This window comes from Microcaecilia unicolor, chromosome 4 (genome assembly GCF_901765095.1).
Source record: "Microcaecilia unicolor chromosome 4, aMicUni1.1, whole genome shotgun sequence".
NCBI lineage: Eukaryota > Metazoa > Chordata > Amphibia > Gymnophiona > Siphonopidae > Microcaecilia > Microcaecilia unicolor.
Window position 1 is genome coordinate 94,394,581 of NC_044034.1, and position 25,180 is coordinate 94,419,760.

The window sequence follows — 25,180 nt, forward strand, 5'->3', positions numbered from 1 at the left end:
AGACTAGGCCAGAACATGTGGGTTATATCCATCAACCAGCAGATGGAAGGACGAGCTGCGAGCTCTGTCCTATAAAGGACACTATGCAGGATTTTGAATGAGCAAGCAGTGGTGGATGTTGTTCCTTTCTTAGAGCTGCTTAATTTGTATTATGAATTTATAATTTTATCAATTACCATAGCCTGTTAGCAATAGAAACTTGAGAAGAAATGCGTTTCTTGAAAGAACAAAAAAAAAGCAACTTAATACTCAAATGTAAACTGAGAAAAGCAGCAAATTAGAGCAGGTTTCTGAACTGATCTGGCTGGATTGAAGGAAAGACAAATTAGCAAGTAAGACCTAATTTATCCTTCATTAGCATTCAAGCAAGACCTGTCCAAAACATGTGGGATGTACCAAAGCAATCCTCAAGTTGGTGGGACCTGGAAATGCCTGCCCAAATAACCTCAAGCTCCAAATTGCTACATTCAAACAAGAGAGTGTTTTATGAAGGTAGAGTCCTCAGAGGCACACTCCTGCTCTAACAAAATGTAGTTGTAATTCTTCCCCCAAGGAGAAATTTGCTTATAAAAGTGTAAATTAAACCAGTTCTCCAACTAGTTTCAGGAGCTATTCAGACAGTCTAGAACCTACATGGTGGTCAGACTGTCACCATCTGCTGGAGACAGAGAATTACTGAAGAGCTCAAGCTCTGTGCTCTTAAAGGTTGGAGCTCACCATGACTGGTCTAGCTTGGATGTCAAGGAATATACTAAGCTAAGCATACTTGGTATAGAAGATCCATTTTGTCTATTTTATTCAATGCTTTAATCAGCCTACAGGCTGAAAATAAAAATTGTACCATGGGAACTTGGTAAACTTGTAATAAACAAAAGGTACTTACCCCAGAATTTAGGGGGGGGGGGGGGGGGGAAACTCAAAAACCTTAGCACCATTAACAGAAAAATTGGTTGGCTACATGAAAATAAATCTAGAAGCAGCCATTAAAATGTAAACATTTTACTCTATGCACAAATATTAGATGGAAATAAAATAAACTCTTTTTTTACACATTCACCAACTCTTTATAGTAGCATCTGATTTAATATACAAAATTTGACTGTCAACTAGCATTGAAGGATTACAAGGCTTAAGAACCATCATGCAAGAAAGTGATATAGGATAGGAAAGGAGGCAAAGGAAATAGATTCAGGCATCTGTCCAACAAGCAAAACATGCTAGAAATGGGCACTTTTTCAAAACAAAAACTAAGACTGCCTGCAATCAAACAGGATATAAGATATTTTACTGAAAAGTAAGAAACACTAAAATTTTCCTTCTTATTCTTCACATCCATCAGAGTACATTGGTGAGAAGCAAAATGAGAAAAATACAACTTGCTGTCCATTCTACCATCTAGTGGTGATTCATCATATGTGCTCTGAGGTGGTTAAAGTCTTCACTGAAAGGATTATAGCCTTGTTCCTTTAAACAGGTCAAACCCCAGAACAGCTGGTCATTGGGTGGAAAATCTTCCCATCTAACCCATTCCCAACCTGTAAATGAAAAAGAGAAGTCTTAGAACAATTTACAGAGAGGTATTAGCCCATAGTAGGAAAACAATGAAGCTAAAGTACCTGACCAATTTATTGAGATGTAACTTTTTTTGAGAACAATTTTGGTAATGGGAATGGGAGGAGTGAGACTGCATACCTACAATCAGGATTTTCTGTGGATACCAGAGGCATGGGTCCAACCACCCTGCGTTGATTTCCTTTTCCAGCTGGGAAAAATGTGCCTTAGGCAGTATACATATGGTTTCTGGGGGGGGGGGGGGGGGGGGGGGCTGTTGGAGGGAAATGGGGCTGTGAAGTGCAGCATGTAGCCTTGGGATTTATTGTCAATACCTAGTAGTCTGTTGTAATTGATTTCTGGGCTTGCTAAATGGGGGGAAAAAACCTGAAGCCATCACCCTCCCACCAGCAAGTTGTCAAAAACTCTTTGGAGCAGCTGCAGGAGTTAACCATTTTCTATCTTGCTGGTGTTGTATTGGAACGTATTGTTGGGATATGTTGCCTCTGTAGAGATGGAGTATAAGGTGGTTATCTCCTACCTTGGATGGGCTGAAGATAATGAAGTGAACAGGATATGTAGTAAAAAGGAATCTTGCAGTCAACAGGCAGTGGTGTTATTCTCTACTTGTTAAGCGGACAGCTCACGTACCACAGAATTGTTATGTTTTGACAGACACAATATCCTTCACTTTTTTCCCCCAAACAGCCTGTCTCCAGGATCTGGCATATCTATGAGATGATCTTGTGCAATTACTCTCAAACGTCCTGAGGCCTGAAGCCATGCCATTCTTCATGCTCTATAGTTGCAGCTACAGAAGTGGTGTCACAGGTGTTGTGCATGGAGAACATTAAGTGATACTGGCACTCCTCCAGCTCATTTAACAGGGAAAGAATACTGGCAGAAAGAAAGTTAAGCTCTGGAACTCGCTGCTGGAGGATTTAGTAACAGTGGTTAGCGTATCTAGGCTTTAAAAGGTTTGGACAAGTTCCTGGAGGGAAAGTCTATAGTCTGTTATTGAGATGGACATGGGGGAAGCCACTGCTTGCCCCAGGATTGGTAGCATGGAATGTTGCTACTAAATGGGTTTCTGTGACCTGGCCACTGTTGAAAGCAGGATGGACCATTGGTCTGATGCAGTATGGCTATTCTTTCGTTATGTTAGGTATTACTCTTGTTGCATGTTTGTATTGCAACATTTGAAAATCATGGAAGGTAATGCATAGATTAAGCATTGAACTGTGACAGATCCTTAAGCTGTGGGACAAAACAAAAACTTTGGGGTCTTAGTCTTTTTTAAAGCAGCTTTAGACACGACAGGAGTTAGGAGAACTTTTGAAGGATGTGCTTATTGGACTTTTTATTTCATAACTATTTTTTGGACACTGCTAGAATTGAGGCATCTGCCAAATTTTGAGCTCCAAGTCCAGAAAAACTTGGTGCATAGGGAGAGTTAAGGTCCTGCATGGCTCACCAACTACATAATGGCACCAAATTCCTTCCTGTTTTGAGGAGTCACAAGACTGGATGTTGAGAGGGCCTTCGACAGTCTTCGTTGGATTTTAGGATGTGTAGTTTCCTTTATTTGATTGTCTGAATGGAGCTCACATGAGTAGTTCTGTGGTTTTAGAATATAAGTGTCTTCCTCCTCCTCATATAGGATGAGTTATCCCCCCATTCTAGGGGACTACACAGGCCCACTGGGATGAAAGCTTCAGAGACCCTTTCTGTGAATGCCCACTTATGTGGAAGTGGCAAGGGGAGGTAGTCTAGAATTTCACTTGTAATTTGATGTCTGCCTTCTTGATAGGGTAGGGGGAATTGAAGCAGAAGCTATAGTACATTGGAGCAAGGCAGAAGTTGTAGTATCATTACTATCTTAGATTCTGCAACTTCAAGCAGATGGTGAGTGAACATTGTAAAGGTCCAGCATGTCCTGCAGGGGCCGCTCCTGAAGGTTAAGGTTTTATTTTTTTTTTTTTGGGGGGGGGGGGGGGTTATTTGCCACCATCTCTTCTGCAGCTTTGGGCCATTTTAGCTCTTAGGAGAAGCAGAAGTTAATTTGGTTTTAAGATTTGTGGCTGAGGACACTGTGCTTTCAGCCTATGTTTCTTCATCTTGAGGCAGACTTGAGGCTGCCTGCAGTATGGGAGATCAGGGCAACTGCCCTGTTTTCCACCTCCTAACGCGGGCCCTAGTCTTTAATAGATTTAGTCTTCTTGTACTGCCAATCCCCCTTTTGACTAGTCTCTGAGGAATTTGTGTGCTTAGGAGGGGCTCTGATCAGAAAAGGTGGATGGCCTGGAGGAGATGGTGTTGTGTAACGGTCCATATTTTTTTAAAGAGCCTTTTAAGTGCTGGCCTTTATGTAAAGGACTGCACTGCAAGGTCTTGAAAGTCCAGAAGCCTTATAGTGAAGAGGACATTTGGTTCCAGTGGTTTGACCTGAGTTTGTTGGTACCTAACAGCAGCTCATTTGGACTTGATTACAGCCATCACACATTTTTGTTTGTTTGTTTAAAGGAAGGTTTTGATGATGCTTAAACTGAATGTCTGGCAGGTCTGCATGGATGACTGAAACCTCATACTGGCTCCATTCAACTGTGCTTGTTCAAGATAAGAGTGCAGGAAAGGTCATAGTATTGGATCTAATCCTTAAAAAAAAAGTGTCCCATCTGAAATGCAGTGGGCTTCCAGGGTAATGTTTCCAACTGGTAGAAGGAAAAATTTATTATTGAAATCTAAACTTTAAAATGTTTACAAAAACACTTCAAAATACCACTGCTCTGCTGGCTTGCAATGCACCAAATTTGAGTGACTCTTTTGCTGAAAGAGCTACGTTGGCTCCCAGTGACAGTGTATATTAAATGTAATCAGAATTAGAATCAAGTTATATGATATTGTTAATTGTTTGACCTTCTATACATGGATCTTTGCGAGCTATAGTCTCACTTCATCTATATTTTCCTTCAGTACATGGGATAACATCTAAGACTAAGCTGAATCCTTTTTTTTTTTTAATCAAACTGTTTTACATTTGAATTCTTTGCCACTTAAAATTAGGAAGGAAAACCGGTTTTTGGTTTTTAGAAAAAAATTTTTTTTATAATTAATTTTACATCTTTCATTTAACCAATACATTTTCTGTTATTGTGGGATTATAAATGATTACTGGATTGTTTTCTAGCATATGACTAGCTTCTTAATTTGTAATCCGCTCTAAACTATATAATAGGATAGTTACAGACAATAAGACCTTTTCTTTCCCCATCAACTAACTTTTTAGTTCCATCTCTACCTAGAAGGTAGCAGAGGGCAGTGTTATGAACAACAGTGAACTAAAGGTCCTTTTCACAAAGGCGTGCTAGCATGTTTAGCATGACCTCAACGATAGAGATGCCCATATATTCCTGTGGGCGTCTCTAGCGTTTAGCACACACTAAAAACGCTAGCGTGCCTTTATAAAAGCCCCCCTAAATGTTTATGCTGAGCTTGGTGGTACCACAGCAAAATGTAAGAGTGCAAATAAGACCGCAGAGGTTAGAAATGGCGGTGTTGCATTCTGTACGTGCTTAGGCCTACAAAGGGAGGAGACTGACTGGCCAAGTTCAGATAACTGCTCCTGGGTATATCTGGCCAAAGCTGTAAGAAGGGAGAAAAAGCCCCATTAGGGGACTATTTTCACAATAAATAGAAGAGTCAGACATGCTGGGAAAATCCTTTGTTTTCACCCCCCCCCCCCTTACACCTATTGGGATATTGGAGAGATGTTGATCTTCATGGGGTAATCGGTATTTGCTGGGGATATGATTCATGCAGCCCTACACACTGGGGGGAAAAAAGCAGTTACCCTCCCTGGCCTGCCAGATAAACAAGTGACAGAAATAGTTTGTAAAAGAGAAACTCTTTTCAGAGGGAATGCTGATGATTATGGAAACATTGGAAGTATCGAGAGTGGTGAGGATATTAAACTTGATGCTTGATTATTGGGGGTGGGAGGTATTTATGTACATTTTTTTGTGTATGCTGTGTGTTGCTTGTTGTGTTAAATAAACAAACAGTCTAAAAAAATAAGCCCCATTCAATAGCAAACTTACTAAATCTATTTACATGAATTAGTCACTATTAAGTTTGTGGTTTAGGAAAGCAGTGAAACCTTTGTTATTCTCATGATGTTATGTCAACTTGGTGTTTTTAATGTTTTGTGATGGTAATATCATCTTGACTGGTGTTTTGTGATGCGAAGGAGAGGGTATATACATTTTTTTTTAATTTTGTAAAATTTCCAAGAACAAATCTTACAGAAAAGATGACTATTCCATATTAATTACATATTCTTTACAATCAATATTACAACAAATCACAATCCTTCACTCATCTATAGTCCACTAACAGGGGCAGTTCTCAATTCTTAGGAAATTATAGAAATTAACTCTACAAATTATCACAATTAGAGGCTTAAAGGAGAGGTTCCAGGTTAATTACTTTAAATCACGGAGTTGATGTAATTACAATTCTTGAGTGTGAGTTAGGTGTAGTCACCATTTTAGAATCAAGGAACAAACTTAACTGTTTAGCATCATAAAATACATATTTTACTAAGTTTAGCTTTAATATGCATTTACATGGAAATTTCAACCAAAATAAAGCTCCCAATTGCAAAACTTTTGGGCGCAATTTAAGAAATTCTTGTCATTTCTTTTGAGTAACCCTGGAAACATCTGGGAACATTCTGACCTTAGTATTCAGGAAAAGTTGTTCTCTATTAAGAAAAATTTGTTTTAATATCCAATCTCTATCTGGTTGTAATATAAAAGTCACAATCAGTGTTGCTGTTATCAATCCTATATTACCATCTTCTAAAGTTTGGGATAAATTCAAATCCGTAACCTCTAATGGCACTTCCGTTCTTACTAATTGATCCAAATTCTTCTTTACACCCAGTAACAAGTAATAAATCTTTGCAAGGGGTATATACATTTTTATAAATAAATAAAATATAGCTGACATTGCACCTTCATTTTTGTCAGGTTCTACATTCTTTGGCTCTGATGGATAGCACATATCCACTTCTCCTTTCATTATTATAGTGACATAATGGTAGTTGTCCTTTAGGCTAACAGCATTTACCACTGAAGCAAAGCGAACATTTTTCAGGTGAAGTTCTGCCTCTTCTAGGGTTTCCCTTTCAGCACATTGCTCCCAGGTCTCACTTAAAAAAAAAAAAAAAAGAACACATACCACAAATTAATTAAAACAAGATAAGATCCTAAGCGGTTCTAAACATTAATCGTTGATACAGGAAATGAAACAGAAAAGGCATTGTGCCACAGAGTTTTTGTGTGCAAACAATTTTCTTGTATCCAACACACTATTTCACTTTCCTAGTACATTCACATGTCAATGTGCAGAAAAACCTAGTGCATGCTATTGTATCTGGAAAGCAAAAAACAACACAAAAAACTTGAAACACTATCTTTTTCTAACAAACTTTTCAGGTCATTCTATTTAAGTACTCATGTGTACACTTCTCATATCAACTCATCCTAAAGGTGAGTAGTTCTAGTGATAGTAGGTCACAGCCAACCAGACAGCCAAGGTATTCTTGATTTACACAATAATACCTTAAAAAATAAAGCAAGGATTATACATTTTTATTGGATTAACTTAATACATTTCTTGATACATCCAACTGGATGTTTAAAGCCAATTAAAAAAAATATGCCTCAAGTCATAATTTAAAACAGGGGAATGATAATTCAGTCCATAGATGGGGGTGGGGGGGAGGGAGATTATTCCAAAGAAAAGGTCATAGAAAAAAATAAGCTGAGTGACAAGTAGACTCATGGGCAAGTTTAGGTGAAGGGACAACCAGACGGTTGGCGTCCAAAGAACACAGCTGACAGGCAGGAGTACAGGGAATAGTTATAGAAGAAAGATAGAGAGGTGAACCCAGGTGAAAACACCTGTGAGTGAGGCATAGTATTTTAAACCAACACCTAAAGTGAACAGGTAGGCAGTGCAATTGAATAAGAAGTGGAGTAAAGTAGTCATGATGTTTAACATTTTAGTATTTCGATTATAGATATCATTGATACAGTGGCCTGAAAGTGCTTCCTAACTGCGGATGTTTTCTTGATCTTATGACTGTGGTAATGAATGTGAATGTTGGAAGCCTGGGCCTTTAAACCTGAGACTGGACAACAATTCAGGAGGCAAACAAAAAGATTTATTCATGTAGTCAAACGTCAAAATATAAAGATATTTGTCTTTTCCAGCTCACTATTAAACAGCTAAAGGGGTCTGATCTCCTGCCAGCCCACCAACTGAGCACACAATTATGAACAAGGTACAAACTATCTTGCCCCACCTTGCAGTACACACAGCTGCTAACTTCTTTAGGTCCTTTGCAGTCCTCTTATATCCCTGGCAAAGCATAAACTTAGCTTCCTGTCTTGCAGGATATCAGCTGCAAGCATCTCAGTAGGTCCTTGCAATCCTGGAAGCTTCTTTTCCGTTTGAGCCTCCCTTAGTCTATGGGGTAACCTCTCTTCGTCAGCAATATGGAAGAAGTCACTCCGTAGGAGTAAGGAAATTGTTGCTGGACAGCCAACAGGCATTAAACAAGTTATTGCATAGTCGAGAAGGGAAGTACCAAGAACATTACAAATACAAACTATATAGATTTGCAAAACAAAAGTGGTAGATTCTTGGCCAGGTTGGTCCATGGGTCAGGCAAGATAGCCGCACTGCGAGATGCCATAGGAAGCCTGGCGCATAGTGATGATAAGATTAATGCAGTTTTGAAGGAGGTTTTTGTCCAGCTCTATGGGCTGCAGATATCATTGCCTCTGGAGCAGAAGCGTAGCGAGGCCAGCTAACACCCAGGGCGGTTCGCCGGTGCACCCCCCCCCCCCCCGGAGCACGAACGCACCCCCCCCGGAGCTCAGTCTTACCAAGGGGGGCGGGCGGGAGGACCGCTCCGCCCCGAGTGCAGTCGCTGGGAGCTGCGTCGGCTCCGTTGGTTCCCCTGCTCTCTCTGCCCCGGAACAGGAAGTAACCTGTTCCGGGGCAGAGAGAGCAGTGAACAAGCGGAGACGACACCCCCCCAGCGGCGTGCACCCGGGGCAGACCGCCCCACCGCCCCCCCTTCCTACGCCACTGCTCTGAAGAGGTAGGTTTGTCAAGTCTGGATTTACCAGAGGTGACGGCTCAGAATTTGGCAGAATGTAATTCACCTGTTACAGCAGAGGAGGTGGAGTGGGCGGTCAGTCCTTTGGGAAATGCGCCAGGGCCTGATGGGTGGCGTAATGAGTTTTATAAGCTTTTACATCTTGAAGTGGGGCCGATACTAGCAGAAGTGTTCAATGACTCCATACAGAAAGGACAGTTGCCCAGGCATATAAACACGGCCCAAATTATTGTCATTCCTAAGCAGGGTAAGCTGCTTGATCAGGCGGATTCATACCATCCTATATCCTTGTTGAACACGGAAACTAAATATATGGCCAAGATTCTGGCGAATAGGCTGGCAAGGGTGTTGCCATCGCTGATCCTGGAGCCGCAGGTAGGGTTCACCTGTGGGAGAATGGTGGCAAAGAACATGAGGCAAATTTTGGCTGCACTGGAAAGGGCGTTCGGAGGATATCCCCACTCTTATTGATCAGTTTTGATGCCGAAAAGGCTTTCGATCGGGTGGAGTGGGGATATCTCTTCGATGTGCTGAGAGCACATGGTATCAGCAGTTTTTTTGAGCAGGTCGTTCAAATATTGTATAGGGATCCAAGGGCGCAAGTGTTTGCAAATGGGGTTTTCTCTGACTGGTTCACTAGGGGAACCAGACAGGGATGCCCCTTGTTCCCATTGTTGTTTGTGTTGTCTTTGGACCCGTTACTTAGGGAGATACAAGGTAGCGCAGGGATTAGGAAAGTGAAGATTGGAGAGCAGACTTTCAAATCAGCAGCATTTGCAGATGATCTTTTACTGCTTATTTCGGATCCGGAGTTCTCATTACCCCACCTAATTGAAAGCTTGGAGGAATATGGTGACTTCTCTGGCTTCAAGATTAACCTAGCCAAGTCAGAGGCACAGGCCAGTTCAGAGAAGGTCAGGCGACTCTGGGGTAACACCTTCCCATTGAGATGGGCCCAAGACTCGTTCAGATATTTGGGTATACAGCTTTCAATGAATCTTAAGCACCTATATGACCTTAATATTACCAAATTACTGGAGGATACTAGGCAGAGGCTGGCTCTTTGGACGACACTTCCCCTGACCCTCATGGGCAGGATTCAGCTGTATCGCATGATAATCTTCCGCAGATGGCTATATGTGCTACAGTCTCTCCCTATTCGCATTTTACATCGGGATTTGGAGTCCTTATGGAAAATACTGTTGAAATTTTGCTGGGGGGGGGGGAAGCCCAAACTGCAGTGGAGATTCTTAGTGGGTCCGCAGACTCAAGGAGGATTGGGTATCCCAGATATGGATAGATACAACCAGGCTTGTCTATTGAGGCACCTGCGAGACTTGCTTTTGGGTACTAACACATACACAGATGTGGACTTAGAAAGAGCATACTTCCACCCCTGGCATTTGAATTATCTGCTCCATACCCCTCGTGGGAGCCTGCCCAGGGAGGCTCGGGGGAGCATACTGTTGAAGTCATTGTGATCTCTTTGGCGATCAGTACTTGCCTTGTGGAGGCAGGAGCCCACTAGTAGCATATTTTTGCCATTGGGGGAGAATGCAGAGTTCTTGCTAAGTAGTGAGAACCGGATTCTGCGAAACTTGAAAGCGAAAGGAGTGCTATTGCTAGAAGACGTAGTTAGGGAGGATGGGATCCTGAAATCTGCCCAAGAACTTTTTCCTCTGGAAGAGAGGGGTCCTGCGGTGGTTCTGGCCTATCTTCAGTTATCGCATTAGTGAGGGCCTTACCAGCCGGCAGGTGTCAGCAGGCTTCGGCCGGCAGCTGCGGGAGTTCCTGGTCGGGGATGCACAGGGTCAGGTTTCAGTATCCTGGTTTTGTAAAGAATTTGAAAATCGAAGAGGCAGCAGAAGTTTCTGGCGATCTGGGGGGCTTATTTGACTAGAGTTCCTCCTGCAGCTCAGAGTCAAATTTTTAACAGATTTTCGCTGTGCCGTTGAGGGCAGCTGGGTGGGGGGACCAGGCATCACAGGGATGGGTTAGGGGGTTGGGGATTAGGGGATAGAGAATATATTACTTGAGGGTAGGTCGAACTAGAAGGGCAAAGGTCAGGCCTACACATGTGGAACCACTGTTCTTGAGTGGGGTTAGTGGGAGGAGGGATCTGGGGAGCATGTTGGGGGGATAGGAGGTATATGGAGGGACGTGAGGACACGGAGGTATAATGGTCTTTTGGAGGTAGTTGTTGTTATGTTGGGATGCTTAGGATCTGTTTTCAAAGTCTATGCAAGAGTATGTTGTTCGCTATTGAGAAGCTTTCCAATTAGATTGTTTCTAGTTAAACACACAGAACATAACACAAAGGGACAGAAGCTTTATGTAGTAGGAGACTAAGGAAGGATTAAAGTTCCTTAAATAAGTTCACTATAGCTGGGAATTGATGAGGGTCTGTGTTTAATGTTATACACAGAATAAAGGTGCGGGGTGGGGAAACACTGCTTAAAAAAATAAAGTTGAAGGAATGTAATAACTTGCCCACACTATGTACTTCTTGTTATTTGAGTCTGTATGCAATTCTACTGTGGACGTGTCTCTTCTGTATTGACCTCAATAAAAACCGTTGAATTAAAAAAAAATATTGAACAGTGAACCATAAAAACAGATGGAACAAAAACAACACATAATAACAGCTAACTGAATATGGATCAATATTAAAACTATCTAAACATTTAGTCACTACCTGGATAGTGCCTGGGGAGTACAGGAATATAGCTACTCACAGGTTACAGCATATAACTGCTCACAGGGCCTCAGTGAAGAGATCTTTCTCTCTTCTTCCAAACTGAGACTGGAGAAAAATCCGGTATATCTAGACTGAATTTGCGCTCCTGTTCTAATCACAGCCCAGAACAACATTTTTTAAAAATAGCTGGCCACATCACTTTAGGTTACTTCCTCTGTGTTAAAGAAGGAACACATGATGAAAAAAAAAAAAAAACCCAGAAGAAACCAGTCCGCAAAAAAATAACAATGGACAAAACAGTGAAGATGATTAACAACAAAGAAAAAAAGGAAAAATAAAAATAAATATGAAAAATATAAAAAAAATGTAATAAAAATGACGACACTTCAAATATGAAACCTTAAAAATATTGATTAACCATAAAAAATAATACAAAATTAGGGAGAACAGGACTTGACACAGCTGTGTTTCGGCCGGTCAGGCCTGCATCAGGAGTCTATGTAAAACAAATCAAAACACGTATATTAAATTGTAATATCCGAAAGTAAGTAGACAAACTGAATGACTAAACAAGTATTTGATGGAACAAACTATTTTCTGTGTTTATGGTCTTAATAGTAACAGTTCAAATACGACTCAAGAAACATTAAACAATTAATCTTTTACGACCTGAAATTGTCTACAGCAACCACATATTCAAAATAAGACATACTGTATATGCATGGTACAAAGCATAGTAAATAGGCACCATCATGATTGTGATATTGCTAAACATACAGTGTATAATGAAATCTAGGAAGTTAAATAGTTTATTTAAATGTTCTTACATAAAAAGAGTAATATAAAAAAAGAAAAGAAAGAAACTGCAAGTATAGTCAGCATAATTAAAAACATTAACACAAATAAATTAGACAATATAGCATTTTATATATCAAATTAAATACCGCAACGAGAATATCGGATAAAGCCTGAATATCTAGAATTGTACAAATAGTCACCATGGTTAAAAACATAAACATAAATAAATTTTAAAAAGTATAACATTTTGTATATCAAGATATAATTTAGAACCTGAATGTCTTAACTTGTCAACGTATAAGACAAAAGTTTTTGCATTAAATGGTCCAGTCTCAACTAGAGTATTGAAACAATTTATGAGTATGTAGATCAATATGCTTTTGAAATATAACAACTCATCTTCTATCTGCGTGAAAGAAATAAATCCTACAATGATATCATGAGAATATGTTCTATTTGAATTGTATAATGAAATAAAGATATGTTACCTTCTCACCATATAGAGTGTCTATCTCTATTTCTACATCGGATGTTTTTTTTATCTAAAAGAAAATTTGATGTGTGAAAAACAGAGTTTGTATGAACTTGGATGGAAAGAGATAATTAATGCATGAATTAATTTAAGCAGCATAAAGAAGTGGGATCATGAGAAGAAAAGAAGAAAGGTTGAAGAAGAACAGGAAGCTGGGTAGAGGGTAATTGGCCTAGATGTCACAAAGGGTTGAGTAACAGGGAAACAGCTGGGGTTGGTGAGGGAATGAGAAGAACAGGAAGCTGGGTAGAGGATAACAAAAAGAGGAAATGGCTTAGATGTCACAAAGGGTTGAGTTACAGGGATAGAGCTGGGGCTGGTGAGGGAATGAGAATCAAAGAAAGGTAGATGAGGGCTTGAGAGAGGGAGTGAATGAAAGATTAAGGAAGAATAACTTGGAAATTAAAGAGACGGGGGTCAACAGGAGGGCTAGGTGTAAAAGTGGGAGACATTAAGTAGGTGAATGGTGAAATGAGGGAGAATAAGGATTGGCAGGTGAAAGAAGGTAAAATTATGTATAATCATACCTGATAATTTTCTTTCCATTAATCATAGCTGATCAATCCATAGACTGGTGGGTTGTGTCCATCTACCAGCAGGTGGAGATAGAGAGCAAACTTTTGCCTCCCTATATGTGGTCATGTGCTGCCGGAAACTCCTCAGTATGTCGATATCAAAGCTCCATCCGCAGGACTCAGCACTTAGAGAATTACACCCACGAAGGGACACTCTGCCCAGCTCACCACCGCCGAAACGGGAGAGGGGAATTAACCCAGCTCATCCCCACACAAGTGGGGGAGGGGAATCCGTCCAGCTCATCCCCGCGGAGCGGGGGAGGGACACCACACCCGCCGATGCGGGGGGATCTGGCTTATCCTGCAACCGCAACCGCGGGAGGAGCTGACTGACCCTAACACCGCCGAAGCGGGAGGGGTACAAAGCTGCCCTACAGCCGCACGAAGCGGGAGGGAGTGCCGGCAGAATTTATGTCTCAATCCAGCCCCGTAAAACGGGGGGGGAGAGGAATGCAGCAGCTCACTGTAACACAAACTCGTCTCAACTCTTGAAGAATCCAAGTGAAAAAACTTGAACACGAAGTCTTTCTGAAGTAACTGAAGACTAAGCTTGAACCTGAAATGCAACCAGAATAAAAACAGTACAGATATCTGGGAGGGGCTATGGATTGATCAGCTATGATTAATGGAAAGAAAATTATCAGATATGATTATACATAATTTTACCTTCCATATCATCAAGCTGATCAATCCATAGACTGGTGGGATGTACCGAAGCAGTACTCACCCAGGGCGGGACATTGAAATCCCTGACCGCAACACTGAAGCTCCAAACCGGGCCTCCGCCCGAGCAGCCACAGTCAAGCGGTAATGCTTGGAGAATGTATGGGCCGAAGCCCAAGTTGCCATCTTGCATATCTCTTCCAAGGAGACGGAACCGGCCTCTGCCATCGAGGCCGCCTGAGCTCTTGTGGAGTGAGCCTTCCGCTGGATAGGCGGCACCTTCCTTGCGGCCACATAAGCCGCTGCAATGGCTTCCTTGACCCATCTTGCCACTGTAGGCTTAGCAGCCTGCAGACCCTTACGAGGACCTGCAAACAGGACAAACAGATGATCCGATTTCCGGAAATCATTGGTCACTTCCAAGTATCTGATGATGACTCGCCTCACATCCAGATATTTAAGAGCAGAGTACTCCTCTGGGTAGTCCTCCCTACGAAAGGAAGGGAGACAGAGCTGCTGATTCACATGGAAGCGAGAAACAATCTTGGGCAGAAAGGAAGGCACTGTGCGAATAGTCACTCCTGCCTCAGTGAACTGCAGAAAAGGCTCTCGACATGAGAGCGCCTGGAGCTCGGAAACTCTTCTGGTTGAAGTGATAGCCACCAAAAAGACTGCTTTCCACGTCAGGTCTTTCAGAGATGCCCTTAACAAGGGTTCAAAAGGCGGCTTCTGCAACGCTCTTAGCACCAGGTTGAGATTCCACGCAGGCACCACTGAGTGCAGAGGAGGGCGCAGGTGATTAACTCCCTTGAGAAAGCGCACCACATCTGGCTGCGAAGCCAGGGAAGCACCCTTCAGGCGGCCCCTGAAGCAAGCCAGAACCGCTACCTGGACTTTAAGGGAACTGAGCGACAGGCCTTTCTCCAGACCTTCTTGCAGGAACGCCAACACTGAATAAATTGGAGCAGTGAAGGGAGAAAGTGAGCCTGCTTCACACCACGCTGCAAAGATACGCCAAACCCTGGCGTAAGCAGTAGAAGTAGAGCGCTTCCTCGCTCTCAGCATAGTGGCGATGACCTTGTCTGAGAAGCCCCTCTTCCTCAGACGCTGCCGCTCAATAGCCAGGCCGTAAGACCAAAGGGGGAGGGATCCTCCATCACCACGGGACCCTGATGTAACAGGCCCTGCTCCACTGACAGCCGCAGAGGATCGTCGACTGAGAGCCTGATCAAGTCCGCATACCAGGGACGTCTGGGCCAATCCGGACCCACCCGGATTACCCTGCCGGGATGCTTTACCACCCGGTCTAGCACCCTGCCCAACATGGGCCAGGGCGGGAACACATAGAGGAGCTCTTGTGTCGGCCACTGTTGGAGAAGAGCATCTACTCCCAGGGATCGAGGGTCCCGTCCTCTGCTGAAAAAGCGCGGCACTTGGCAATTGGCCGATTACGCCATCAAAACTAGGCTCGGCTGGCCCCAGCGCTTCGTGATGTCCAAGAACGCCTGAGCAGATATTTGCCAGTCTCCGGGCTCCAAGGTATGGCGACTGAGAAAGACCGCCTTGACATTCATGACTCCGGCAATGTGGGCCGCTGAAAGCTGCTCCAGGTTCGCTTCCGCCCACTGGCAAAGATTCATAGCCTCCTTGGCTAGAGGGGCGCTCTTGGTACCTCCCTGGCGGTTGACATAGACCACAGCCGTGGCATTGTCTAACAGGACCCGTACAGGCTTCAACACCAGTACCGGGATGAACTCCAAAAGCGCCAACCGAATGGCTCTGAGTTCCAGGAGGTTGATAGACCACTTTGCCTCTGCAGGAGACCAGAGCCCCTGCGCTGTCCTTCCCAAGCAGTGGGCTCCCCAGCCCGACAAAGAGGCGTCCGTCGTGACGACAATCCACTCTGGGGTCACCAGAGGCATTCCCGCAGACAACTTGTCTGTCTGCATCCACCAGCTCAGCGCCTTGCGCACTGCTGGGTCCAAGGGAAGGCGCACAGCATAATCCTCCGACATCGGAGTCCAGCGCCGCAGCAAAGATTGTTGAAGTGGTCTCATATGAGCCCTGGCCCAGGGCACTACTTCCATCATGGCCGTCATAGAGCCCAACAGCTGCACATAGTCCCAAGCCCGAGGAGGAGAGGCTACTAGGAACTGGTCCACTTGAGCCTGAAGTTTGACAATTCGATTGTCTGGCAGGAACACTCTGCCCACTTGGGTGTCGAATCGAACTCCCAGGTACTCCAGGGACTGAGTCGGGCGCAGCTGGCTCTTCTCCCAGTTGATGATCCATCCCAGGGAGCTCAAAAGAGCAACTACCCGGTTCACAGCTTGCCGCACTCTGCATAAGAGGGGGCTCGGATCAACCAGTCGTCCAGATAAGGATGGACTTGTACCCCTTCCTTTCGTAGGAAGGCCGCGATGACCACCATTACTTTGGAAAAGGTCCGCGGAGCAGTAGCCAACCCGAATGGGAGGGCTCTGAACTGGAAGTGTCGTCCCAGGACTGCAAAACGCAGAAAGCGTTGATGAGGAGGCCAGATGGGAATATGCAGGTACGCTTCCTTGATGCCCAAGGATGCCAGGAACTCTCCTGCCTTCACTGCCGCTATAACAGAGCGGAGAGTCTCCATGCGAAAGTGCCGCACTTTCAAGGCCCGATTGACCCCTTTGAGGTCGAGGATAGGCCGGACAGAACCTCCTTTCTTTGGTACCACAAAGTAAATGGAGTAACGTTCCTTGCCAAGCTGACTTTCTGGCACCGGAACGACCGCACCCAGGCGGATCAGATTGTCCAAGGTCTGCTGCACTGCCACAGCTTGACCGGAGACTTGCAGGGAGAGAGTACGAACCCGTCTTTTAAGGGTTGGCAGAACTCTAGCTTGTAGCCGTCTCTGATGACTTCCAGCACCCACGCGTCTGAAGTTATTGTGGTCCACTCGCCCAGAAACGAGGACAGCCGTCCTCCAATCTGCACTGGGGCGTGGACCAAGGCCCCGTCATTGGGTACGAGACCCTGGGGGAGGACCGGAGGGAGCACCTCCGGGACGGCGGTCTCTGCGAAAGGAATGCTGCTTGGGGGAGAAATTCCTCTTGAAGGAAGAAGGGGCAGAGGAGCCCGACTTGCCCGGGCGGTACCGACGGGCTTCCTGCAACCGTCCTCTGAAGGTACCGGGACGAGTACTAGCCCGAGCCCTGACCTCTGGTAATTTCTTGCCCTTAAACGTGCCGAGATCGGTCACGATTTTGTCCAGCTCGACCCCAAAGAGCAGCTTGCCTTTAAAAGGCAATCTAGCCAGGCGGGATTTAGAGGCGTGGTCAGCAGACCAATGTTTCAGCCAAAGCCACCGCCGCGCAGAGACTGTCTGAGCCATGCCTTTAGCTGAGGCTCTCAAGACATCATACAGCAAGTCTGCCAAATAGGCTAAGCCCGATTCCAGGGCCGGCCAATCAGCCCTCAAGGAATGATCCGAGGGGGAAGCCCGCTGCACCATAGTCAGGCACGCCCTGGCCACATAGGAACCGCAAACCGAGGCCTGCAAACTTAAAGCAGTCGCCTCAAAGGACGACCTTAAGGCCGCCTCCAATCTTCTGTCTTGGGCGTCCTTTAGGGCCGTGCCACCTTCCACCGGCAAAGCCGTTTTCTTAGTCACCGCAGTGATTAAAGAATCCACGGTAGGCCACAGATAGGCCTCACGTTCACTTTCAGGCAAAGGATAGAGGCGGGACATAGCCCTAGCCACTTTGAGGCTCGCTTCCGGGACATCCCATTGAGCCGAAATTAAGGTGTGCATGGCATCATGCACGTGGAAGGTTCTAGGCGGGCGCTACGTCCCCAGCATAATGGCAGAGCCAACAGGGGCTGAGGGAGAGACGTCCTCCGGAGAGGAAATCTTCAAAGTGTCCATGGCCTGTAACAACAGGTTGGGCAAATCCTCTGGGCTAAAAAGCCGCGCTGCAGAGGGGTCATCCGCTCCATCCGAGCGGGGATCTTTCTCCTCCAAGGAATCCGCAAAGGACCGTTGGGAGACCTCAGACACGCTGCCCTCATCTACATCGGAGGAGACAAAGTCCTCCAAGGCCTGGGAATCAACCCGAGGGCGTTTACCTCTGGGCACCTCAACCTCTTTACCAGACGAGGGAGCAGGGGCAGCGTTTTGCATGAGGAAGGCCTGATGCAGCAGCAAAACAAACTCGGGGGAGAAACCCCCCAGACTGTGCACTTCCGCAGCCTGGGCCACAGCCCTAGACGCACCCTCAACCGGCGCTCGCAAGAGCGGGGGAGAGACATGCTGCGCATCCAAAATGGCGTCCGGCGCGACACTCCGCAAAGGAGCCGCGCGGGAAGAACGGCGCTTAACTTTAGCCGCTTTTGTGCCGTCGCCCAAATTAAGGGCGTTCATGGCATTAATGTCTCCAACCTCAAGGGCGGCCCACGAAGAAGCCGTCCGAGCCGCGTGGCCGGCCAAGATGGCGGAGGCGAGGAGCGGGGGATGGGCGTTTATGGCGGGAAAAACCGCCACGCCGGAGGAAGGACCGGGACATTCATCGGTCACTAAACTGTCACCCATCAAGGGCGAATCAGGCTGTAAAACCCCCGCATCCCCTTTAGAAGCGCTCCAGCGATCCGGGGAGCGACCCTTTGCGCCCTCGCCCTCCGACGCCATATGCCACAAGGAGAAGAATCGGGGAACCCCCTGCCCGCTATAAAAAGGTAAAATTACCTGCTTGCCGCTCCGAGCTGTAACGAACTGGTGTCCCAGTGAGTAGCTGCAATGAACGTTTAAATAAACGTCGAAATAAACGCCTTTAAGGACGTTTAAAATTTTTTTTTTTTTAACGGAGCCAGCGGGAGGGGGGAGAAAAGGAGGGACCTGGCACCACCAGGTTTGCACTTGCTCAAAAGAGCCCTCAACCCCAGGCCTCAACAAAACCTAAGGATTAGGCTTGGAGGCCTAGCCAGAGCTGCTGCTGTGTGTGACCACCACCTGCTGAGATAGAGAACATACTGGGGAGTTTCCGGCAGCACATGACCACATATAGGGAGGCAAAAGTTTGCTCTCTATCTCCACCTGCTGGTAGATGGACACAACCCACCAGTCTATGGATTGATCAGCTTGATGATATGGAAGGGGAAAATTAGCCTACACTTAACTAGGAATACAGAAGAAAAGAGAAAGAGATAAGAAGAAAGAGAGATCAATGTTGGATGTAAAGAAGAAGGGAAGATGACAGGAGGGGAAAGAATTAGAAAGGAGATGCTGAAAAAAAAAAACAGATTTAGGAGAAGAATTACACAAGGAACATTGAACCAAACTGGTTAGAAAAATTAAATTGCCAAGATAACAAGGTAGAAAATAAAAAAAAAACATTATTTTAAAATTTTAAGAACGGGAATGTCTTAGCTTTGGAAAAAGTAGCATAGAAGGAAATATTTTTGTTTTTCTTTTAGTGGTTCTGCACTGCTTACAGAGTCTGGCTTTCTTGGAGGTTTTTATTTCAGTTTTTATCTGCCTGTTATCTGTAATCCTTCTCATTGCAAAGTTAAAATAAGTGTTGTGAGTATGATTTGCTGTTTAATAGCATTTGTTACAAACTGTTGTACTGTAGAAGATGTGTTATCTGCTGTTACTTTGTGGATTTTTATGTTCTTTTTTTCAATAAAGCAACATTACAAAAAAAAGTGTTGTGAAGAGACAACAGGAAGACTAGGAGAAATGGTTATCTGTTATCCTTCTCATTCATCCCTGTTATCAGTGTAAATAAGGTATATTCTTGGAAAAGACATGAGATTGAGGTGTGCCAGGGATGGAGGCAGAGTGGGTGGAGCTGTGGTATGTACTAAAATCTCCCTCTCAAAATTTGGGTCCCCTTATCTCTTAGCGGCTCTGGATTACAAGCAGCAAAGCTATTTTCTATAAAGCAAAGGAGTGTGGTAGCCGTGTTAGTCCACTCTTAAGGTTATCAATAGAAATGAAACAAAATAAAACATGGAAAAGAAAATAAGATGATACCTTTTTTATTGGACATAACTTAATACATTTCTTGATTAGCTTTCGAAGGTTGCCCTTCTTCGTCAGATCGGAAATAAGCAAATCTTTGCTTATTTCCGATCTGATGAAGAAGGGCAACCTTCGAAAGCTAATCAAGAAATGTATTATGTACAATAAAAAAGGTATCATCTTATTTTCTTTTCCATGTTTTATTTTGTTTGATTTCTATTGATAACCTATAAAGCAAAAAAAACCTAGAGAGATGCATTAAAAACTGCTTAAGCAGATTTTAACAACAAATTTAACGGTCTTTCATTTGCACTCTTCAATGTTTCACACACTTAAGACTCCTTCAGCCATCTTTTATTCTTCCCTCTCAGTTCTACCACACATCTGTTACTTTCTGTCGCCCCTGCACTTTTTTCCTTTATCCACCCCATGTTCCTTATTGTCACAGGCTGAAAGCTTTTACGGATTTGCTCACCTAGAGATTAGCTTAAAACAACTGAACAGACAGGCAAGACAACTGGCAAGTCAAATAAGTGTTCTCCTTTGACTGCAGATTTTAGATTTGACTGCCAAGTTACCCATTCCAGGAGGGAGACTTTGTGGCCTGTCCTTGTTTCAAACTTACATCCCAAAGCAGTGTAGTATTTATAATCTATGATTCTACCCATTAAATCAGTGCTGCGGGTCCCATAATGCACCATGATGAGGTTTGCAAAAATCGAGTACCAAAAAAGTCTCCATCCTAGAATAGGTAATTTTGGCAGCTTTAAGATAATGAACTCCAGTCTCCAACTCATGCGCCTGCACAAAGCTTTTGTACATCTGGCATACGGTATACAAATAGCAAAAAAATACTGACATCTAAATGCTTTTTCTGCATCTAGCGCTAAAACTTATTTGACGCAGTTTCTTTCTCCTGAAATTTAACCTCACCATTCTCTTCTGGTTCATTTTTTTCTCACCAGCTTCTCTAACCTCTTCTATCCATCTATGGGCTAACTCCATACTTGATTGCCAAATTCTAGGGCCGCCGCAGCGTTATTATCAGGTTCCTTAACCCCAACCTAAACCATTCCTCCAAGCAACAAAGCTGAGAAAACCTACAGCTTGCCCTGTTCTCTAAACTGGATCCCTAAAGCCAGAGAGTTCACGGGAAATCCTATCACGATGCTTGGTATTGACTCGGCAACAGGGAAAGAGCACACGGCGGCGCCCTCTACAGTTCCGTATCTGCAACAACAGCAACAGCACTGCAGCAGTAGCAGCAGCAGCAGCAGCAGCAGCCACCGCGACAGCAAGCATGGGCGCATTTTCTTCATCGCATCCTTTTCGCACAAAACCCATTGCCAAGCGCCCTTCCCCACTTAGCTCTCATAACATACAGTATGATGGTATGTGGGAAAAATCCACTGAATGACCTCCGAGTTACCAGGTCCACGCGCATTACTTTTAGTTAACCTCTGCCCTTCTCGGCTACAGGGGCTTCGGCTCTCACTTACCTAAATTCTAAATGGCCTCCGGGCAACTGGAAGAGACCCGTCCCCGTGGAGCCTTTCCTCCTCCCCAGCAGGACGCAGCCGGGGTGCGAGGGGCTGGTAACTACTACACCTACCCCAACCCCTGGTCGCCCTTTGCCATCCATGTCGATTTATTTTAAGCGGTAGTGATCGCACGGCGCCAGCTGCAGCAGTGCAGAGCGGAAGTTACTTTATTTATTTATTTATTTATTTTAATTCAAGCTCGAACTATGCACCTAGCAAATACTATGTTGGTGCACAGACGTACTTTCTTACTGCTAGGAGATGCTCGTTGAGCGTTTGTCAGGGACTGTAAAAGCCAAATAATAAGTAATTTTTCTGGCCACAGGGAAAGCTGAAAGCATAATGTGAAAACATTAAGCAGAGTATTTTTACAGTGGAAATTCTGGTGTATCTTGCATGCATCAAATGCTGTTGCACACCTTCAAGTCACTTATAAAATTACCCCCTTAGCTCCTATTTTTCATGATATACATTTACATGTTCCCTTTATAAAATGGGCTAACAACCAAGTTCAATATTTAAAACTATGGAGGCAGTATTCAGTGATGGGCCGGTCACATAACTATAAAATATTTGTATAAAGGATGCATATATTCAATGATCATAAATTCATATGTACTTCTGCTATATATAGACAAGTATAACTTTGTACAGATAGCAGGTAAAAGTTTACATGCATTAGTGTGCAGAAGTACATAAACATTGCCAGGGCCAGTCTTAGCAATTGCGGACCCTGTGCAGACCAGCTCGGTGCCCCCCCCCCCAAGTCCCACCCCTTGTAAGATATGCTTTAAACGTTTTATTTCAAATAAAGAAGACAAATCAAGCAAAACTTGTACAGAAAAACTAATTAAAACATGTGAGTGGGAGACTAGGAGGGGGAGGTAGAAGGGGAATTAAGTACGTGGGGGGAGGGTGGGAAGGGTTCTAATAAAATGGCTAAAAAATTGAAGTATACAATGTGTTATTGGGGGTCTGACGATTCTATAAGGTAATTTCATTGTATTTTGTTCGCTGTTCTGGTTGGCTCACTTGGAATATGATGTTTAGAGCCGTGTATAGCATACTATGTTTTATGTTTATTCTGCTCAATAAAGACTTCTAAAAATTAAAAAAAAAAAACATGTGAGTGGAGGAGTGGCCTAGTGGTTAGGGTGGTGGACTTTGGTCCTGGGGAACTGAGGAACTGAGTTCAATTCCCACTTCAGGCACAGGCAGCTCCTTGTGACTCTGGGCAAGTCACTTAACCCTCCATTGCCCCATGTAAGCCGCATTGAGCCTGCCATGAGTGGGAAAACGCGGGGTACAAATGTAACAAAACAAAAAAAATGCTATAATAGGAAAGATTGGTTTTAAAAAGCAAAACCATGTGCATGTAAGGACTGAATAAATGAATTAGAACGAATCCCCTTAATATGTAATACATAATAAAACACTGAGCCAACAGATTTATTTTCCACTGAACATAACTAACTTTGTATGAACTTGGTTGCTAATAGTATGCTGAACTGGACAATGTTGGCACATTTAGCCCTACCCTTTTACCAGCCATGGCGCATATAAACAGTAATCAATGAAAATATTACACCAGTACAGGAGAAGAAAAATAACTTGTTTTTTTCCATTATAAATAATTTCAGTAAGCTATTACAGCCCCAGAATACCCAAAATGACACAAACCAAATTAGCATACTGACTCTGCATGCAGCACAATACCAGAAAAACAGGTAGAAACACATTGCTATACATTGCAAAATAAGATAGCAGATGTAAATTCTCAAATTGGACATATTCCAAACACTAAAATTAAAATAAAATTATTTTTCTACCTTTGTTGTCTTTGTTTTTCTGATCATGTCCCAGTCTCTAATTCTGCTGCTCTCTATCTGCTCCCTTAACTCCACTTCCAGGGCTTCCTTTCCATTTATTTCTTTACTTTCCTCCTTTCTTCTTCATTTCTTGCCCTACATCCATAGGTAAAAGCTGGGTCCTCCGCGGACTTGACTAGAGGAGGTATAATGTGGATCCAGCTTTTGCCTATTTTCTACAGCCATGTGCAGTTTTTCTCCTCTTTTCCCTTTCCCTCATCTCCGTCCTCTTTCTTCCTGCCTCTCCATCCATATGCATCTCCTTCCTCTTTCTTCCCTCTCCTCTATCCATGTCCACCATTTCTCCTCTCTCTCCTCCCCTCCATCCATGTTCATCTCACATCCTCGTTCATCTCACATCCTCTCTTCCCTCCCCTCCATCCATGTCCAGCATTTCAACACTCCCCTCCATCTGTGTCCAGAATTTCTCCTCCCCTAAATCCATGTGCATCTCCTCCCCTGTCTTCCCTCCCCTCCACCCATGACCAGCATTTCTCCTCTCTCCGTTCCCCTTCATTCATGTGCATCTCCTTCCTCTGTCTTTCCATTTCTCCTCTCTTCCCTACCCTCCATTCCATCTATGTCCAGCATTTCTCCTCTCTCCCTTCCTCTCCATATGCATCTCCTTCCTGTCTTCCCTCACCTCCATCCATGTCCAGCATTTCTCCTGTTCTCCCCTTCATCCATCCATCCATGTCCAGCAAATCTCCTCTCTCCCCTACCCTACCATTCATGTCCAGCGATTCTCCTTTGCCCTGTTCTCCCCTCCCATCCCATCCAGTGATTCTCCTCTGTCCCCTGCCCTTCCCTCCCCTCCCATGTCCAGTGATTCTCATCTGACCTGCGTTTAAAAACTCACAGCAGCTGCAGCGAAAGCAACAGGCTCGCCTCTACATTCCCTTCTCTCTCAGTGTCCCACCTTCGCGGAAATAGGAAATCGCATCAAAGAAAGGCGGGACACTAAGAGAGAAGGGAAGGTAGAGGCGAGCCTGGTGCTTTCGCTGCAGCCGCTGCGAGTTTATAAATGCAGACGGCTGGAAGGAAAGGAGGGCTGTCGGAAAGCTGAGAGTAGGCAGGTGAGGATTGAATGGCGGGGAGCGGGAGGAAGCGCTGTGGGGCCCTGGAGGCACAGGGCCCTGTGCAACCACTCCTGTCGCCCCTGCCTAAGACCGGCCCTGAGTATTGCCATACTGGGACAAACCAAACGTCCATCAAGCCCAGCATCCTATTTCCAACAGTGGCCAATCCAGGTCACAAATACCTAGCAAGATCCCCCCAAAAATAAATATTTTATGCTGCTTATCCCAGAAATAAGCAGTGGATTTTCCCTAATTTTAATAATGATCTATGGACTTTTTTCTTTTAGGAAGCCATCCAAACCTTTTTTTAAACCCCAATAAGCTAACAGCCTTTATCACATTCTCTGGCAAAGAATTCCAGAGTTTAATTACACATTGAGTGAAGAAAAATTTTCTCCGATTCGTTTTAAATGTACTACTTTGTAGCTTCATTGCATGTTCCTATCCTAGTATTTTGGAAAGAGTAAACAGACGCTTCACGTCTACCCATTCCACTCCACTCATTATTTTATAGATCTCTATCATATCTCCCCTCAGCCATCTTTTCTCCAAGCTGAAGAGCCCTAGTCGCTTTAGCCTTTCCTCATAGGGAAGTCGTCCCATCCCCTTAATCATTTTCGGCGCCCTCCTCTGCACCTTTTCTAACTCAACTATATCTTTTTTGAGATGCACTGGCCAGAAT

At 44.3% G+C, this 25,180-nt stretch overlaps 1 protein-coding gene across 1 annotated transcript; it reads right to left on the reverse strand.

Annotated features, from left to right (window-relative positions):
• Positions 1-897: 897 nt before the first annotated feature.
• Positions 898-21,694, reverse strand: NUDT15 (nudix hydrolase 15). Its single transcript, XM_030200496.1, has 3 exons — positions 21,510-21,694; positions 6,567-6,763; positions 898-1,535 (listed from the first exon to the last, which is right to left on the reverse strand). The coding sequence occupies exons 1-3, from the start codon at positions 21,650-21,652 to the stop codon at positions 1,396-1,398; spliced, it is 480 nt and encodes a 159-aa protein (XP_030056356.1). The 5' UTR covers positions 21,653-21,694; the 3' UTR covers positions 898-1,395.
• Between the last annotated feature and the right edge of the window lie 3,486 nt (positions 21,695-25,180).

Coding starts and splice junctions, on each gene's coding strand:
- NUDT15 (XM_030200496.1), bottom strand. CDS start 21,652: ATGGATGGCAAAGGGCGACCAGGGGTTGGGGTAGGTGTAGTAGTTACC. Junction 6,764..21,509: donor GGAGGCCATTTAGAATTTAG/GTAAGTGAGAGC, acceptor TTTTTTTTTAAG/TGAGACCTGGGAGCAATGTG. Junction 1,536..6,566: donor AGAACCTGACAAAAATGAAG/GTGCAATGTCAG, acceptor TTTCATTTACAG/GTTGGGAATGGGTTAGATGG.